The following is a 20,155-nucleotide window of genomic DNA, read 5'->3' as shown; positions in this document are numbered from 1 at the left end:
GGAGCTCCGCCATTAAAATACCTCCTGTTGTTACATCAAGGTGTTGTGTTCTATTCGTGATTCTTGGGTGCACGCCGAATCGGGAGTTGAGTGGGGGTTTCCCCACTAGGTTCTTTCAGATACAAATCGAATACACAAGAGATGATGGGCTTCCAGTCACTTCAGTTACTAACACTACCACCAACTAACCAGGGGACTTAAGCTGCACTCCTGACGAGCTGTGGGAACAGAGGAGGTGTCACAGGTTCTGGAGTGTAGGATGGACCAGATAGCTTGACTGTGTGCACTTTACCTAAGTCTGTCTCTTTTACTCATTCTCTTCCTCCCCATCCCCTCATTGCTCCTCACGTCTTCTTATGAGTAGTAAAGATAAAATCCTTACTCCTTGATCATGCTTATTGATCAACACCTTGGGAAGCTTAACTGTTGGGCATATATTTCCACCACCCAGAAAGCTCTCATTTGCCTGTAAGCATCTGTCTACAATTAAGGCTAAGATTAAATATGTTGTATCTTAAGTTCTGTTAAATACACATGTGTTTCAGAATAGAACAAACTTTCTTTTCACCTCTTTTCCTTTTTAAAAGAGTGTCTTAGTTCTTAGTTCAGGCTGGATTTGAACTCGTGATTCCCTGTCCTTAGTCTCCTGACACATGAATCACAGCATGTGGTGACAGTCCTGGCTCTTATCTTTGTGCCTGCTCATTTCTGTGTTGTGAGTCTGAGAAGCTTGTGAGCTAAGCAAGCTCTCTACACTGAACTAATTCCCAGCTGTCACATCAATTTTTATTCTTTCTTAAAAAAGAAACTTCCTGATCACTCTAACATTTACTAACCAAGCATGCTTCAGAAGAGAGAGCAGTGAGGCCTGGCACTTTTTAGGAGACGCCTTTGGTCCCCTACAACATAATGCCCAAAAGGTTCAGAACACCATCCAGATTTTCATCAAGCCTGGAACATCATTTATATTGTGGGACTTGTGCTCTGCCAGTGTTTAATGGGTTTCCATGTAGATTTTAACGTGGATCTGACCATACATTGGCTGTTAACCTACTCACTGAACACTAAGCCATAGGAATTTTAACTATCAAGTTAAGCCATGAAGGGAAAGTCTCAAAAGTTCCTAAACAACAAAATAGAATGGACTATTGTCAAAAAGTGTCTGAAACAAGCCCGTGTGAGACAAGCACCTGAGAGAAACTCAAGGAATTTAGACACGTGTCAGTGAGTTGGCTCACACTAGTGATCCTGATTTAGGCACCTGATATTGGCTCACACCAATGATTCTAAAAACTGTGTTAGAACCATCTGCAGATGTTTTCAAAATCTGGGCTCCTTCATGTAACAGTATAGAAATGTATTCATTCTTAGGCTATTTCATCAAATTGGTAACTGATGCACCATAACTTATACTTGCAATGTATGCTCAGCCAAATAAAATAGCCCTAATTAACTTTGTTTCTTTCTCTTGTGAGACTTATGCCAGGGCCTAGCAAACACAGAAGTGGATGCTCACAGTCAGCTATTGGATGGATCACAGGGCCCCCAATGGAGGAGCTAGAGAAAGTACCCAAGGAGCTATAGAGACCTGCAATCCTATAGGTAGAACAACATTATGAACTAACCAGTACCCCCAGAGCTCTTGACTCTAGCTGTAGATGTATCAGAAGATGGCCTAGCCGGCCATCAGTGGAAAGAGAGGCCCATTGGTCGTGCAAACTTTATATGCCTCAGTACAGGGGAACGCCAGGGTCAAGAAGTGGGAGTGGGTGGGTAGGGGAGTGGGGGGGGGGTTATGGGGGACTTTTGGGATAGCATTGGAAATGTAAATGAGGAAAATACCCAATAAAAAAAATTTAAAGAATTTAGATCGGAAACACTGTTAGCACTGGCATTACATTTAAATTTAGAAGTTTAAGTCTAAACTAAACAAGGACTGCAGTTCAGACTGGTAATAAAGCCCAATGCTGGAATGCCTGCCTCATATGCTATGTTTAGGCTCAATACCCAGCAATAAAGAAGTAAATAATGAGATATCAGAAATGCCCTAACAGATAAAAATCCCGAAATAGTTTCTAACCTTCAACAGTTGCTTACATTTTTGCCTAACTACAAAATAAATTTATTCTAGAAATAATATTCATAATTAAGTCACTAAAGCAATAAAAGTCTATACCACATAGTTCTTACTAGGTATCTGTGAGAGCTCGGCTTTCCTGTCAGGTTGACTAGAGTTGGAATCTACTCGGAGATACATTGCTGGGTACATACATCTTTGGGACGTTCCCAGAGAACTGAGAGAGGAAGACTAATCTTGCATGTGAATTGTATGATCTCATAGGCGAGAGTGCACGGCGGAATAAAACGGAGGAAAACAAGAGGAACAAAGGACCAGCATCCATTCGTCCCTGTGGCTGATGTGATATCAGCATCTTGTGCTGCCACCACCATGCCTTCCTCAACTATGAGCCCAAACACGCTCCTTCCTTCTCTCCTTAAGCTGTTCCTGTCACAGCAATGAGAAAAATCACAGACATGGCATTCACTAATGAAATGCCAACCAAAGTTTGCAGGGAAGATCTGGATGGACAGACCATCAGTTAGCAGCACCTGCTGCTCTTCCACGGCAGTTAGCTCACTGCAGCGCCAGCTTAGGGGAGCCAATACCCACTCCCGGCCCTGTGGGCACCCATGCTTACACACACACACACACACACACACACACACACGAATAAGAATGTAAATCAATCTTTTAAAAAATAAATGATTTAATGTCTCTGACAACAAAAAAAAAACTGTAACTTAAGTCTCTACATCTTGCTGGCTTTATAGTTGGCGCTCATTACAAATTTTATATAATTATAGAGAAAAACAAAGCACTAAACTTTAGAAAAAGACTTTTCTTTGACTTTACAGTAATTACCAAAAGATCGGTATTAGTTTATCTTTAAAGACTTAGTCTGGAAAATATAAATTTTTTTAAAGAATTATAATTTTTAATAAAAGATTTTATGTGATTTACACATGCAAAATAGCTGTTCTTTTGGCTCTAAAGAGTAAATACTAGAAAATCAAGGAATTATTTCAAATAATGGTCTATAGGCATTCACTTAACAAAGAAGCAAGCATTTCTAGATCCACCAATCCCAAACAGATTTTCATTTTATAAATGACTATTCAAATTAGCACAGTGTTACCATAGAAGAGAAAATTGATCAAGCCAAGGAAACTGCTGATGGAGTTGAGAGAAGAAAGAGGGTGAACATGCATAGCTTGAACTGAGGCATTTTTATGAGTCAATAGTTCAGTCGTCCTGGCGCAGGATGGACACCTGTATAAGCAGAACGTGCCTTTCACTTTAACCAGTGACTGAAATACTAAAGTGGCTTAATTACATTCCTACCCCATCTCATTTAAATGAGTGAGACACAAAAAGGCTACTACTGGCTTCTTCTATCTATAGGGCCCAGACAGGAAGAGTCCTAGACAGGAAGAAAGGACATCACCTCATTATCATAACACAGCAGGAGACTGTTATGCAGCTTCTCTGGGCCCAAGACTATTCAGAATCCTAACCAGCTGACAACCCTGCCTAAGAGCAGCTTCTCCTGGCCCAGGAGATAAGAGGTGAAAACAGGACTCACACCAGGCTCCTTGGCTCTTTCTGTGAACAAAGCAAGCAATGGCTCCCCTCAGCTTCTTAACCTCTTTCCCATCTATCATCTGAATGACTTCCAGTATTTTATTACTCTACCAATCTTAGTAAGGTGAAGGTAATTTCCACCTGACTATGCATTCACTACCACACTAAGTGATTTGCCACGAGCGCCACCCAACCAAAATAAACTCTCATATCTGTTCTTCTGCACCATACAAAATAAACTTGATTCAGTATTTATCTACAATATAAATATTCTGGCCATAAGATTGTCGGCCATCACATTTGTGCTTTGTGAGCATAGGTTTTTGACTAATTTGACTGTTCTTCTCATGCCCTTATTAGCTCAAAAGGTTTTGAAGGCCATAAATTCCAAGCATTGCTTAGAGTTTCATTGGTCCCTGCTGCTAATACTCAATGAAATGAAGGCCACAAAGAACAGAAGCTATGTCGGTTATTCCACTTGCCTTGTCAACCCCTCCCACACCCATTTCTGTTGGAATCAGTGCCCTGGGAAAATGATGTCTGGGGACTATGTCCCTGAGCCTCCTTGCTTTGTGGCTCAGAAAGGTGTCTGCCAGCAGCAGACTGTGGGAAGAGAGATGCTGTGGTATTACTGCACTGATTTTCTTCATACCCTGCAGTGGTTCTAGGAGTGGCTATAGCGTCCACCAAGCACCTCTTTCAAAGATTCCAGGACTCTACAGGATACTAACACCACCCTCCTTGTCTTCGCAGGTAGAGGGGCAGGAAGAACCTCCTGCCATTAGTCACTGGCGCTTCAACATCTTTTAATGTCTGCTGTCCACATCTCTGCACCTAAACTCTCCACTAAATTAAGATGTGTCATCTGCTACCATAACACTCTAAGTTACCACGATTCCCCAGTCCTTGGGAGAAGAGGCTATGTTTCACGTGCTTAATGTAAAGCACACACTCTGCTTCATTCTGAGAGTTAAACATAAAGCTAGGATAGTCTTCAGATGGTCACTCAAAAACTTCAGTTGATGTCAAGAGTGAAAGAAAAATCTATTAGAATTTGGAAACTAGAATAGTGTACATGTTTTTAAAACCTTTAAGCAAATTATAATGCCTCTATTATGGAAAATAAGTGACCAGGAGAACATCAGTGCACATCTGGAGAACAAAAAAGAATTCAACCCTGGACTCTACCCAATCCAAGACATAGCAACAAATAATTAACAAAATAAACTACCAAGCAAAACCTAGTAAGCGGCATCATCAACAACAACAAGGTAAGAAACACGGTGAAGTTAACATTAACACCACCTTTTGGCAAGGTCAGTAAGCCAGGAGCAGCTCTGAAGCCATGAGCTCACTCCCCATCCTTTATCCTCCTTTCTTTCCTGTAGTTAACATCTAGGAGTGTCGGGCCTGCACTCAAAGTCCATGTAGGCTCTGATTTACGCGAGTCCTCACTGATGGACTGTCAACACCTTCATCTCTGCTGCTGTACAGCACTTTAACACAAGTAAGAGAATTTTTTTTTTGAAATTTCTTCTTACACTGAGCTCACACACGCAAACAAGAACAAAATACAACACATACAAAGAGTTTCTAATTAGTAATTAGGAAGATGATCTTTTTGCTTGTACAAGTCTACTATGAATATCCAAAATAATGCCTCCTTCCAAGTACAAAATATTTCTTTTGTTCCCCACATGGCTTGGAGCCATGTGAACCTCATATAGACTCTGGTTCACACCACTTCAGTAGCACCTGTGTCAGTCAGCATTTTGTTTCTGGCAAAACTGTTGAGAAAAACAACCAAAACTATTATGTTAATTTGTGATCAAAGGTGCATGGCCACCTGACCTGGCTAGTTCTGCACCACTGGGGGGCACAGAATTCTGCAGGGGAAAGGAAAATAAAAGTGCTTGCCTCAGAGTGCCCAGAAAACAAAGAGGGGAATGAAACTACTAGCACCCTCATAACCCAGCCATCTCTCAACACAGCCACTGGCTGGAACCAAGCCTTTAGCACACAAGTCTTCCTGGGGAACATTTGATCAAACGATATCCCCCTCAGCAAATAGCTTTTTAAAAGCATTTACACAGTTTCTAAAAAAGGTACTATGTATGCATTTAGATAAGAGCTTTTACATTATCTCATTCCATCCTTATAAAGGGTGGGACAGGCAGGGCTCCTTAAGAAAGGGTACAATCAGAGAGGTGGTTAGCATCATGCAGACGGAGAATTGCTTACCCTAGAATGGAACAACGCTAGTGAGTCCCACAGAATTTAATACAGAACCTGTAACCAGAGGACAAGCCAAGAAAGGGGCCATTAAACAGTATCAACTGTCTACATGAAGGCATCTACATCAAAATAAATACCTAAAATGAAATGATCTTATCCCTGGCTTTAGAGAAATATCTGTTTAACTTAGCCATCTATAAAGCTCTGTTGTGAAAGCTGTGGAGTTGTTGAAGGACTGAGCAGTAGAACTCTAAGAATGCTAAGAGTACAGTAACCTTTTCACACCAACAGTGACAACTGTCAGCCTAGCATTGTCCATATTAGCTGCATATGCTACTGCCCAGGTACTCTAGGAGACACTAGGATGAACAGGAAGACGTCTGGCATTCAAGCACCTGGAAAGATAAAATGACAGTGAAAAGCAGCCATTCACTGATGCCCACTCCTGAGTACCTGCAGGAAGGCAGTGAGTCTGGCTATTTGGGAATGCACAGGTGAATGAAGGAGACCTGTGCTGGGGACCCCAGGACAGCATTTCAGATGATGTGTGAGCTTCAAAGGAAGAACATCTGGGTCCTGAGGAGTGGTCCTAATACAATGCTACAGGAATCCCAAAGAGGGATAAATGAGTCCTATCTGGGAGGTCTGGGGACAAGGCAGGGACTGGGCATTAGAGCAGAAGGCTTTTAAAGGTCATACGGAAATTGGGCATGCAACTCACTGCAATGGAAAGATATTCTGAATGCGGATCAAATGTGTGTAGAGACCCAGACTCAGCAAAGCTAAAGGAAGAAAGTGAGGGGCTGTGAGAGTGTGGGTGGTAGGGATGGGGGTCTTACCTGATGGGAAAAGATTTAATGGGAAGGAGCAGGAAGTCTCCTCACAGACACGAGTCTAAAGGGGTTTCGTGTCTTGGACAAATATAGAACATAAGAAAAAGTAGAACAGACTATCTTAAAAGAGTTTTAATGTCAGTGATAAAAAGGGACAGGAAACTAGGTTTATAAATAGGAACGAGATAATTCTGAAGGATAACTGATAAACCTGAAGGGCAAACACAACTCTGCCAGGCTGTTTCAGATTATACAAACTGATGACAGTCTTGCTGCAGCCAAGCTAGAAACTACACCCACTGATTCCCATAGCCAGCCCACTGCTGGTGTCTCCTTAGATATGCTTGTTAGGAGATGAAATTGCCCCAAATAAAACTAAGCTCCAAGAACTAAGCCTCAAACAAACATTTTAACAAATACATAGAGAAATGATCAAACATACCTCCTACTCTCTTGGCTATCACTCGGGCAGGGTATTTTTATTGTTTGGTACCCCTAGTCCCCACTTTTGAGGACTGAACCCAAGATCTCACATTCACAAAGTACCAGTTCTACCAGCTCCTTCTCTCCTTTGAATTATAAAGTCAATGCATGCTTACTAGAAAATCCTGGGTCTTTTCACCATTTGTATCAATACCTGCACTTCACAGCACATGCACACTAAGGGTTAGGGTGGTCACAGCAAGCAAGACAAGTAGTAGGTAAGCTCAAAGACAGAAGGCTCCTCCAGTGAGTCGCCTGGAGTCTGCTGAAATCAAAGGAGCCACTGCTCAATGGCCTTCAGACTTCTCCTGGAATGGGTAAGTTAAGGCGGTGCAGAGGATTCAAAACATTATTCCTTGAAGTGAACCCCACTGGCTAGATAGTTACTTCATAGGGGCACAGGTTTGACACATACAATGGTGAATGTAATTTATCACAGAATCACCAACTTAACTTCAGTGTAAATGGGTTGGATGCCCTAAGGCTGAACTCAGCAAACCACGACTCAGATGTTACCAGAGACCCTTGACGCAGAGGTTTAAACTCAATCAGAACTGTGTTCCGCTATGACACAGTGTAGATGTGGGACCTCGAGGAGTCAGATAACTTGTCTACTTTAAAAAGGAAAAGGCACATTGTACAGTAGAGAGAGCATCAAAATTATCAACTATTTTATTTGCATTTTCTGCCAGCTTCATCTTTTATAGCCCATCATACCTGGATACTCCACTACGATAACAAATACACTAAGACATTTAATACTCATATTGATGATGCTCTTCTACTAGTAACAACGAACATTTATCGCTTGCCAAAAATCCTACATTTAAGCTTTTTCATAAATTAACTGTCAATGGCAAAGCTAAAATAACCAATAAAAATTATCTACAGAGATATTTTGCTTTCATTATCTTCCTAGAAGCCCAATGTGTGTGTGCACATGTACACATTTGCGACTGTTTCAGAGAATTTTTAGAAATGAATTCAAAATAAAGAGTTTATTGCCACCAATTTCTAAACTACATATACAAAATATTAAAATCTTGCATACTTGACCAAATAAGTCATTGTATTTATTTTCTTGATTTTAAAACTAAAGATATGCCGGGCAGTGGTGGCGCACACCTTTATCCCAGCACTTGGGAGGCAGAGGCAGGTGGATTTCTGAGTTCTAGGCCAGCCTGGTCTATAGAGTGAGTTCCAGGACAGCCAGGGCTACACAGAGAAACCCTGTCTCAAAGAAAGAAAGAAAGAAAGAGAGAAAGAAAGAAAGAGAGAGAGAGAGAGAGAGAGAGAGAGAGAGAAAGAAAGAAAGAAAGAAAGAAAGAGAGAAAGAAAGAGAGAAAGAAAGAAAGAAAGAAAGAGAGAGAGAGAAAGAAAGAAAGAAAGAGAGAAAGAAAGAAAGAAAGAGAGAGAGAGAAAGAGAGAGAGAGAGAGAAAGAAAGAAAGAAAGAAAGAAAGAGAGAAAGAAAGAAAGAAAGAGAGAGAGAGAGAAAGAGAGAGAGAGAGAAAGAAAGAAAGAAAGAAAGAGAGAGAGAAAGAGAGAAAGAAAGAAAGAGAGAAAGAGAGAGAAAGAAAGAGAGAAAGAAAGAAAGAAAGAGAGAGAGAAAGAAAGAAACAAAGAAAGAGAGAGAGAGAGAAAGAAAGAAAGAAAGAAAGAGAGAGAGAAAGAAAGAAAGAAAGAAAGAAAGAGAGAAAGAAAGAAAGAGAAAGAAAGAAAGAAAGAAAGAGAGAGAGAGAGAAAGAAAGAAAGAAAGAAAGAAAGAGAGAAAGAAAGAAAGAGAGAGAGAGAAAGAAAGAAAGAAAGAGAGAAAGAAAGAAAGAAAGAAAGAGAGAGAGAGAAAGAAAGAAAGAGAGAGAGAGAGAGAAAGAGAGAAAGAGAGAGAAAGAAAGAGAGAGAGAGAGAGAAAGAGAGAAAGAGAGAGAGAAAGAAAGAAAGAAAGAAAGGAAGGAAGGAAGGAAGGAAGGAAGGAAGGAAGGAAGGAAGAAAGCCCTAAAGATATATAATATAAATAATATAAAAATTTCCCATAACTACATTTGCCAAAAAGCCAATTTTCCTACCATTTATTCTTTCTTAATCAGTTTCATTAACTAATATTTTCTGGTTGCTTTTTAGCACTCGGCTGTTAAGAGTTGAACAATTGTCAGCATAGCTAAATAACCACGATCTACCTAAATATACTTAAATTCTGCAATTTTTCTACAGTACAGATTTATATTACCTTTTTAAAAAACCTTCTGCTTTTATGAATACACACATTTATCATCATAATTCTGATCTCTATCATCCAATACATAAATAATTTTAAGACAAAAAAATTTGTCGACAATGTAATTTATTTTTATGTATATAGCAATACATCAAATGAAGAACAAACCAAACTTTTAGGATTTACCTGAAATGGGAATATTCTGTGAAACTGACAACTGCACGTCTCCTGTTCCTGGTGGCATGTCCACAACTAAATAGTCCAGCTGACCCCAATCAACCTAAAAACCAAGGTGATATAAGTAACATTACTGTATAGCAATTTCCATGGACGTTGATGTAAACAAATATAATATAAACAACATATCTAAAGTAATAGCTACCCCTTGAGGTGCCAACATTATGTTGTAGGCTAAGCATAATAGATGACATGTGGTCAAACATGGCCTCCTGGAGCTGTTTTGAATAATAAGCATGAATTTCCAGGTGACATGGCCCTTATATATACACCTTAATAGCCTCTTTCACTGTAGTCTCCTAGTCAGGATAAATCATTTACTTATATATAGCTTACATTCTGTCTGAAGGTCTTAGCTTTTCATCTCCTAGAAGATTTGCTTCATATTTATTTGCTTGGTTTAGCATTGCATTTCCTATGCAATAAAAATTTTTGTTATTTTTCTTTCATTAAAAATAAGCATACTAATAATGAAAATAAATATTTAACAACAGAAAAAATTATTTAATTTTAATATAACTTAATCTCCCAGTATCATCAACAGTTGATTCTTACTTTGTAGGCTTTTTTTGGGGGCGGGGGGAGGATTCGAGACAGGGTTTCTCTGTGTAGCCCTGGCTATCCTGGAACTCACTTTGTAGACCAGGCTGGCCTAGAACTCAGAAATCCGCCTGCCTCTGCCTCCCGAGTGCTGTAGTCATTTTTAAGGCCTCATCATATGATTAAGTCTGTACTACTCCACGTCAGTTTAGATAGAGAAGCATCCTGTACCCCTTCCCCTCAGCTGGTTATTCCCTTGGCTTCTCTAGCCTCTGTGAAAGGTCCTGGGATCCTCTTAGTTACCTAAACTAGGAAGCTGACCTCCTAACTAATGCCTCTCTCTCCCTCATTTCCCCCAGCCAGTTACTTACTCTGTCTGCTACAAATCCCTCAAACACATCCACTTCTTTCTTCTACTATCAAGAATTAAGGCCACACCATCTTTTCTTATTAACGCCTCGGGGCCACTATCTGTTTCATCATTGCCTGTCCAGTTTGTCCCTAGCAACACACACACACACACACACACACACACACACTAGTACTTAATTGCTTCTACTGCTCTTAGAATAAGAGTTTCTGCTCCCCAAACTGTCTGGTCTTCACTGATTCCTCCTCAGATTAAAATTCACTTCCTCGGGGAAACCTGCCTAAGTCCCCGAGACTAGACACATGCCCACTATGATGTCACAACGTCACTTTTGTCCTATCCAGTGAGTGTTGAAATACTTGTATATATTGGGCACTGAGTTAATAACTGATAATTAAATGCTTCTAGAACAGATAGATATTAGCAGGTAACCATTGAATAGACATGTTATTTCCAGTTCTCCATAAAGAAGACAGTAAACTGTGGAAAGGAAGAGCCTACTGACTTTCAGAAACTGAAGTGAGTGAAAACAGTCATCCTACTGCCGCCTTATGATCCATCTTTTGTGAAGTTGTAAACTGAATTAAATACCTCAACAAGAAATGATGCTGCAGGGGCTGCTTGCTACCCCTCAGAGAATGGACTAATGCCAAGCTTTGAGACTTCGTAAGCTATAGGGAAAATGTGTAAATAATTCTATATTCTGTCTCATATTCTACAGCATGATTTTCTACATCAGTTTTTAAAGAGCAAGTGGCTTGGGCTGAACATGTTTACGTACGCACACATTGATGCATCTCTTCGACACATAGTTATTAGACTCTATTGTGTAATCAGCATTGTTCTATGTGATTAAGATAAAGTAAGAAATAAACCAAAGTCTCAATCATCATGGAACTGACATTTTAATGAGAGGAACATAGAGATGGGCAAGTCAGGGGCAGTACATGTTAGGAAGAACATGTCAGAGACATCCCTCAATGTACAAAACTATTTGATCCCTGCTTCGGAAATTTAGATGTAATAAGAAGAGGTGCCTTCAAAAGCTCTTTGGTCGCCAGGCAGTGGTGGCGCACGCCTTTAATCCCAGCACTTGGGAGGCAGAGGCAGTCAGATTTCTGAGTTCGAGGCCAGCCTGGTTTACAGAGTGAGTTCCAGGACAACCAGGATATACAGAGAAACCCTGTCTCAAAAAACAAACAAACAAACAAAAACAAAACAAAACATAAAAAGCTTTTCAGTCTCTGAACTGCGATGGCAGGTGTTACAAGGTCAGATGGCAAAAGATTTATCAATGGATTCATTGACTCTTTCACCCCTGGTCATGTGGTAGGAATATTCACAGTAGAGGGAGAAAGGAAGAGGGAAGAAGGGCCACCTCAAGAGGTGGTCAGGACCCTGAGTGGCAGGAGAAAGCTGCTGAGCCAGCCGTCTGAGAGAGCACTGGCATGACACACTGAGAGGTGGTTAGGAAAGCAGTGTAGCCTTCCTAAAGTAGCACCCAGCCCAGAGCCACCCATCTCTGCCTTCCCTAGCTCCAGTTCTCTTTAAAACATGTACCTTTAGCTGACACTATATAGTGATTTGCCTTTTAGGATCCCTTGTGATTTCAAAACATGTGCATGTGATAGTGGTATAATGGCATATTTTAAGAAAGTAATGAATACAGATTGATTTTTCAACAGCTTAGAAAACAGTTACCCTAAGGCTACCCTTAGCTGCAGACTATGAAACTCTCCCAGGAAGATTAAAGACACTTTCTCTTTTTCTATCCCCATCTGAGACTGCCAGCACTGGCAGACGGGCAAGTCTCTTCATTTCAGAGAACACCAGATGCCCAGTGCCAACAACTGATCACTGTTGTTCCCTGCCATTTAAGCATATTGATCATGCTACTTCCAATTTCTTATTTCTGAGAACTAAGGTCCCAAGGAACTAAAAATATGTCACTGTTGTAGCAGTCCATTTCAAATGACTCTTAAATTAAATTCCTGCTATCTGAAAAAAAAAAAAAAAAGCTGGCTAGGACCTGTGTGATACATACCAACTTTCTATATAAAAGCTTGCTGACTGGAACTGCACTGAACAGTCAGGAGGCTAATAACCACAGTCTTTGTTCAGCAGATGCACGTGTTGGCACCATGGCCTTTATCCATGGCCTGTTGAGAGCTCATGATAGAAACTGCTCTCTTGGGGGCTCATGGTGACAAACTTCTGGACCAAGCTAAGAAGTTAAAAGTAGAACTGTTGGCCATTTGTTCATGGGCCCTTTCTAGTCTACACCTACAGCTCAGCTGTAAGACGCTTATGACCCTAGCATCTTGTGGAGCAATGTCTAAATGGTTGCTACTTTGATCATATTTTATTGTTCATTTTTAAAGTATAGCACACTTGTAAAAAGTATTTTGAACATATTTGACCTCTTCCACCTACCCCTTCAAGATATACCCCTAAACTTTCCAACTTTCCCTCCCAAATTTGTGTCCTCTTTTTTTTTGTTTTTTTTTTTTAATAAATAGTTCACTGATTCTGATCAGTGTTGCCCCTAACTCATGAGTGTGGGGCCATCCACTGGAGTGTCATTCATCTATCAGGGGCCACATTCTTAGAAACTGACTGTCTGTTCTCTAGCAGTCATCGAGTGCCAGTAGCTGCACATGAAGGGGTGTGATCTGATTCTTACTAGAAAGTGTCCCTGAAGAATCTGACCCATTATTTTTTCTCATTCGTAGCACTTTCTCCAAAGGTTTACACACCAAAAGCTCAGTCCTCAGTATGACAATGTTGAGAAATGGAGATTTTAAGAGACACTGTAGTATAGTTACTTCCTTAAAAAAAAGTACATCTAAGAGGAAGAAGGAAAATTCAGTAAGACTCAGAAAATGAATGAAAAGCAAAAGAAAGTACACAATGACATGTCATAGGAAGTGTCTGAAACTTACAAGATTCACATGGCCCTTCTTCAAGGTGACCAGGAAGAAGAGATTCCAAACAGATAAGCTGTCTGAATGTCATACAAAAGCATGAGGGATACAACTTTTAAGACTCCTCACCCATGCTGGGGTGGGCTTTCCTGTGAGTTGTCCCTGCTGCAACTGAGTAACCTCTCACTCATGCTCCTATAAGTATGTGCAATATACTTACTGGCTCATCAAACTCAATTTAAGTAGTAGAAGAAGTTTCTTTAGTATGCCATTGGTGCCTTCTGGGGTGAGTAGACATCTGTCCACTCCCCAGCCCATCCCTGCCCATGCCACCACAAAAGTTACATAACCAATAGAACTTAACGCAGGGAAATTAAGATATTGTTCATGACCTGCCCCAACCCTGCTAAAAAAAAAAAAAAAAAAAAAATCACACAACCAACAGAACTTAGTGAAAGACAGATGTAACTACCACTAAAGGATGTTAATACTGGTCTAATAGAATGGGTTAGTTCTTAGAGCTATTACAAAAGAGCAAATCTAGCCCCTGCATCAATCTATCTAGCTTCCTGTCTCACCATGAGCTGATACTTTTGCATGAGTTCCTGTGGGACCATGAAAGACATCCTGGTTTCTGGTTGAGCTAGGTTTAACCCAGTGACCTCACAGGAACAGTAACCTGCAAGGAACAGTAGACATTTTGTCATGCTCCTGGACACCAGGCCCCTGACATGAGGCAGCAGCACTCCATAATTCTATGGCCGTTAGTCATGTACCGACAATGTCCAAGCCCCTCCACAGGTGACCACAGATCACATAGCCTCAAAACAGATCTCCATCTTAATGAAGTACCTAAAGGCCTGAAGGGCTTAGCCAATTACGCTCTCATTCCCTGCAAACGGTATTTAACCTCAGGCCTGCCCTGAGAGGGGGCGGGGTATGGTTCACTCATCGCCACTCTCCGCCATGACAATAAACGCCTTAAAACCACCGACTGGCTGTTTCCATCAGGATCTGCCGTGGGGAGCAATGGAGCAGGCCTTCGTCTAAAGAGCCCCGTCTAGTCTCCTGCAGAAGGTCTCTCAGCACTCCCAGCCATGGCCCCACCAAGCCAAACCACGTGCCAAGCAAGCTAAGGACTCTCTTCCCCTCGGGACCCTGCCGGAGCTCCCCTCTTTTCCCCTTCCACCCTGGGTTAGATCCAGCCTATGGACGCCCACACTTTTCAGCTCTTCTAAGACTCCCAGGGGCGTCTGGGTACCCAAGAGTCTGAGAACCAGATGGTCCCAGCCTCTCTGCAGGTCCGGCGACCCCTGAACTGACTCTAGCGGTCCCCAGGGACCTCAGACTGTGCTCCCCACCCCTGGAGCGGGATCTAGCGGCTTCCCATAGCCCGACAGCTGCCCAGTGCTGGTGGTGGGAAAACGCAGTCAAAACACCCACATTGTGCCTCCACCAGTGGCCCTAGCCCTGAGGTGGAGTGGACTATGGACACCCTCTAACCCACAGGTTCCTACCATAATGCTGCCCACCTTGTTATGATGTACAAGGGACCCCTACCAGGAGCCAAATAGATAGAACCAGATCTTGAAATTCCAGCCTACCAAACTATGGACTAAAAGACCATTTCCTTATAAATTATTCAGCCTCAAGGGATTTTGCTTTTGCAACAGAAAATGGACTAGAAAACTTGTATAGAAGATGTATTTAACCTGACATCAGCTCCCCTAGGCCAATTTTACAAATTAGGAAGTTCACAGAATTTTTTCCACATTTCTAATATGTAAAACAGCTTTCAGCATTGAATTATCATTTTTGTATAACTATCTTCCCAATATCAGATGAGATAAGGTATGTTCAGGGTCATATGCCTATAGACATATTCCCAATCCCATAATATGTCCCTTATTAGATGAGAACACTGGCAGACATGCCTCTGCTCCCTCTCCATACTCAGACTCTCCCCTCATAGCTGACCAGTGCTTAATCAACAGGTACTAAATAACTCTGATTCAAATTGTCTGTCACTCGCAATTAAATTATACAACTAAAATGAAAACCTGCTCCGAGTAAGGACACTTTAACATACTAGAGAAATCTGAAGTGGAACATGCTCGTTTTCTATGCCTGAGCACTTGTGGCTTTTGTTCTTCCCCGTGGCTTATTTATAAACGTACGCAACATTTTATTTTGGTTGTAGGAAGACTTACAAAGGAGAAATTACTGAGATATAAATTCCTTAGAAACCCTGAAGGATGAGAAAGTTCTTCCTCCCATTGCTGGCCTCCTGACTAGCACAAATCAATGACACAGGAGATGTGACCTTCAACCTCGTGACCTCCAACCTCGTGACCTCCAACCTTGTAGCTGATTGTAAGAATGTACTGCTCGAGTTACCACACAGAGTGTGTTCTCCACAAACCATTTCATTTTCCCCAGATAAAGTTCTCTGATCCATTTTCAAACTTTTTGCCTTCTACAGAAACAGAAGGAGGGGAGGTTACCTGTGTAACTCTCTATAAAGTCACTGTAAACCTGACAGAGCAGGAGCAGATGCTGCCCTGAGAAGGCAGAGACTTTACTGTAGGCATCTTCCATCGCCTAAGTGGCCCTCTAGCGGAGTTCTAAAGCAAGTTGGCTCTGACAACTTGGAGACGGTATCAATTCACAGTGCACTTGTTATCTAAAACCTGACTCATGGTTTCCCTTTGCTCATTCTGAGCCCATTTACTGAAATACTATTTAAAGCAACGTCCTACAGAGACCTATATAAATCTACAATATGGGTAAAACAAGAAGATTCAAATATAAAAATAATAGCATCCCCATAAAGTCACAGTTATCAGTGATTTATAGGAATATCTAAGTTCTCTTAAGGCACAATTTAAGTCAACTGCTTATATGTGCAGATATTCATAACCAAGAAGTAGATGTTAATGAAGTACAGAATTGTGACCAAAGATGCCTAAAATATTATAAACCTACTTTAAAAGTCAAGCTCTTTTCAGTTTTAAGGAATCACCTGAAGTGTTAGGCATCCCTTCTCTATTGTCTCCTGTATTCTGCCCCGATCCCCATCCCATTTAATCTTCCTGTTTAGTTTCCTCTTTATCTCTCTAAAAAACTATACTCTGCTCCCCCTTCTTTGGAAAAGGTCCCTACTCCCCACTCAGAGCCTTACTAGCTATCTAACCTCTGTGGGTGAGTATTCTAAGTGAAATACAAATATCTAAAGCTTAAAAACAAAATCCACAGAGAAGAGAAAATGTATGTTTATCTTTCTGGGTCTGAGCTATTTCTCTCAGGATAACTTATTACTTGCTCCATCCATTTACCTGCAAATATCATAATTTCCGTTTTCTTCCATGGAGTGACAGTGGGTATGTATCAGTCACACTCCAGGATGGCTTCATTTCAGGAGTAGTGACCAGCACAAAAATGGACTCTGTGGGGTTTTTTGTCTTGAGGTGTGTATGTATGTGTGTGTTTTGTTTTTGTTTTTTTTTGTCTTGTTATTTCTATTTTTGTTTTAAAGAGAGAGAATTAACATGAAGTTGGGTAAGCAGGGAGGAAGAGGATCTTGGAAGAGCTGGCAGAAAGAATATAATCAAAATATATTGTATGGAAAATTGTAAAAGTAAACATTTTAATTGTCAAAATAATTTTTAATTTTCTAAATCTTCTACAGACATTTGCAGAGCTAAAGTTTGAGAATGTTACAATTTACTTTACTGATCTAATTTGAAGTAGTTTGTAAAATATATTTAGACATGTAGCACTTAAAGTTACAAAACTATTATATATTTTAAAGAAAAGTTTTTTGAAAGGGCAAAACTGTAGTTGCCATAAATCTGCTTTCTGGATCCCCACTAGAAGATCTGCAGCTCAAGTTCAGGTTCTCCAAGGCATCAGAGAACATGAAGAACACTGTCTCCGAGAGACCAGAGCAATCCAAAGAGATGTCCAGCCAAGGTGACTCTTGGCCCTAGCTCCTGCCAACTGCCTACATCTTCCTTGGGGGTCAGAAGCCCTCAAGTGGAGCCAGGCTAAGTGGAGCTAGGCTAGTGGGAAGAAGAAAGCAGAAAACAGAGCAGCGGGGGACAGGTGGGTTGCAGCAGATAAGCTGAGCAGTACTGAGAGCCTATGTATGGTCAGAACTAGATGCTTGGAACATGCATGCTGGTCTAAAATGGGCAGTGTGACCCCAGTTCTACATATAAGAACTGAGAGTTAAAAGTTCATATCATTTGTCAAGGTCATGCTGCCGCTGAGTGAGAGACCTGGGACACCACAGTTCTATCCTCCAAGCTTTGGCAGGGTTCTACTAGCAAAAACTCATGACACCAAAAACTAAAGAGTTTTTTCAGTATGTGATCTGTGACAAATAGGCATATAAGAAAGAGCCCACTTAAGAGTCACAGTAAGTCGATTATTTATATAAAACAGATAAGAATTATGTCCTTTGTTCATTTCAGGTTCATTATAATGATATTCATTCCGTGTGTGTGTGTGTGTGTGTGTGTGTTTGTGTGTCTGTCTGTCTCTTTCTCTGTCTCTCTGTCTCTGTCTTTCTCTCTCTGTCACTTCTTCCTGCCTGTTTTCATTCAGACAGTATTCATTCTTCACATAATCCTTGAGAATCTTTTATATTAGAAAGTAAGGGTCCTAGTAACCATGGAAATCTTAGGCACAAATTTCCCAGCTTTGTGCTAATGAAGAGCATTTCAGCTCCCAATAATTTGCCATCAGACAGGTCTTGTTTGAAATCAGTGCCATTCCATCAAATACCTAGATAGGAAAATTATGTAGGACAATCACTTAAATACCAATAAACCATCTACAAGAACAGATGAAAATACTTAAATAGTTTCTTAAAAATATCTGTAGCTTTTGAACATATTTTTGAAACTAGGTCAGTAAATTCCATGTGTAAATGCAAAGATCAAAATCATCAAATAAGAAACCAAATGTGAGAATTCTAGCTGCATATGAAGCTATATTTTAAGTGCAACCTATTATATTGAGGCTTGTGGGGTTTTAATTCTAATATGTTAATTTTAATTTTTAAAAAAGCACTGGAAAAAGAACTCTAGAAAAAACTAAGCATATGAACTTAGGGCATAAGAACTGAATCCAGGCATCTATTCACCAGCAAGAATTTTCATTTGGAAAAACAGTGTATCTACATCGCAATAATTTTGTAATAAATTAGCTGTGTGGCCAGAGGTCAGACAATTGAGTTGTGTAGACTTTAGTTCTTTCATCTGTAAAAGATAGGATGCCAGCTTGGGTGATCATTAGGATACTTTCAACCACTTCAAAAAAAAAAAAAAAAAAGAGAGAGAGAGAGAGAGAGAGAGATAATGATCTGCTGCTGGGTAAAGAAATTCTTGAAGAGAATTGCTTACAGAAAAAGTGAACAAAATATATTTTTCTCTCAACACAGTAACAAAATAAACACTTTACCAATAAGAAGAAAGCAGGCATACCACATAAGACAAAAACGGGTCTGTCTTAGCCTGTTTAAGACATTTCACTTAGGGAACAATCACATTCTATCTGGTAATTTAGCTGAACTTTACAAAATAAGATTTAAATTCATATTGAACCACAATCAACTTTGGATTCCCTCCTAAAATACCTTACTGTATCTCCCCCAGGGGATGATAAATTATAGCAACATAAATGTTGTACTGGCTCAACAGATGCAATCTTGAGCTGCTAAGGAGACTGCCCACACACAGCTCCCCAGGAGCAGAGTAGGAAAGGGTTTTAACGCCAACCCTGAAGACTGCAGAGCTAACCTAACTGCCCAGTACAAATAGACCTTCTTTGTATCCACATATGAGAGGCACATACTTAACCAAAAAAGCAAGCTGTTATCCTTATTCTGTGACTTTTTTACACCTAGAAACCCATGTCGGAGCAAAGAGAAGAAGGAAAGAGAATGTCACATAAGAGCTTGGTCCTATTTTTTCTTTTGATATATATGGAATTTGATTACCCTGCAAATGTAGTTTGAATTGAAATAGAATTAATTGCATCACTTCCCTTCCCCCTTTAGCCAGCCCCTCATACCTGCTCTTCCTCAAACCCCTCCTTGCTGGCTAGTCTTATGCCAACTTGACACAAGGCTATAGTTATCTGAAGGGAGGGAACTTTAATTGAGAAAAAACACCTCGACAGAATCCAGCTGTAGGGCAGTTTCTTAATTAGTGGTTGACAGGCAAGCGACCAGTTGGGTTCTGTAAGAAAGCAGGCTGAACAAGCCAGGAGGAGCAAGCCAGTAAGCAGTGCCCCTCTATGGCCTCTGCATCAGCTCCTGCCTCCAGGTTCCTGCCCTGTTTGAGTTCCTGTCCTGTCTTCCTTTGATAATAAACTGTGATGGGAAATTTTATTTTAAGTCAAATAAACCCTTTCCTTTCCAGCCGGCTTTTGGGCATGATGTTTCATTACAGCAAGAGAAACCCTATGTAAGACACCTCCCATGCCTCTTCTAGCCTCACAGGGTGGCTCCTTTTTTATTATTATTGTTATGTGTATACAAATGTATGTGTAAGTACAAGCTTCTAAGTCCACTTTTGTCATCTATGTGTAGATGCACATAGAAGCTTCTCTAAAGCAGACTACATGCTGGAACACACACACACAGAGAGAGAGAGAGAGAGAAAGAGAGA

At 40.6% G+C, this 20,155-nt stretch overlaps 1 protein-coding gene across 3 annotated transcripts in view; it reads right to left on the bottom strand.

Annotated features, from left to right (window-relative positions):
- Nubpl (nucleotide binding protein like) overlaps positions 1-20,155 on the bottom strand; it is a 188,119-nt gene that overhangs the window by 35,217 nt on the left and 132,747 nt on the right. For 2 of the 3 annotated variants that reach the window (XM_021179009.2, XM_029484857.1), the window contains one exon: positions 9,594-9,687. In XM_021179009.2, coding sequence (XP_021034668.1) covers positions 9,594-9,687 — 94 coding nt within the window. Of the gene's footprint in view, positions 1-9,593; positions 9,688-14,056; positions 14,092-20,155 lie in introns of those variants that run through there. The other variant, XM_021179010.2, reaches the window with a different exon arrangement.

Source organism: Mus caroli, chromosome 12, assembly GCF_900094665.2.
Source record: "Mus caroli chromosome 12, CAROLI_EIJ_v1.1, whole genome shotgun sequence".
Classification (NCBI taxonomy): Eukaryota; Metazoa; Chordata; class Mammalia; order Rodentia; family Muridae; genus Mus; species Mus caroli.
The sequence above is the reverse complement of the archived record's forward strand: the minus strand, read 5'-3'. Positions and strand labels throughout refer to the sequence as shown.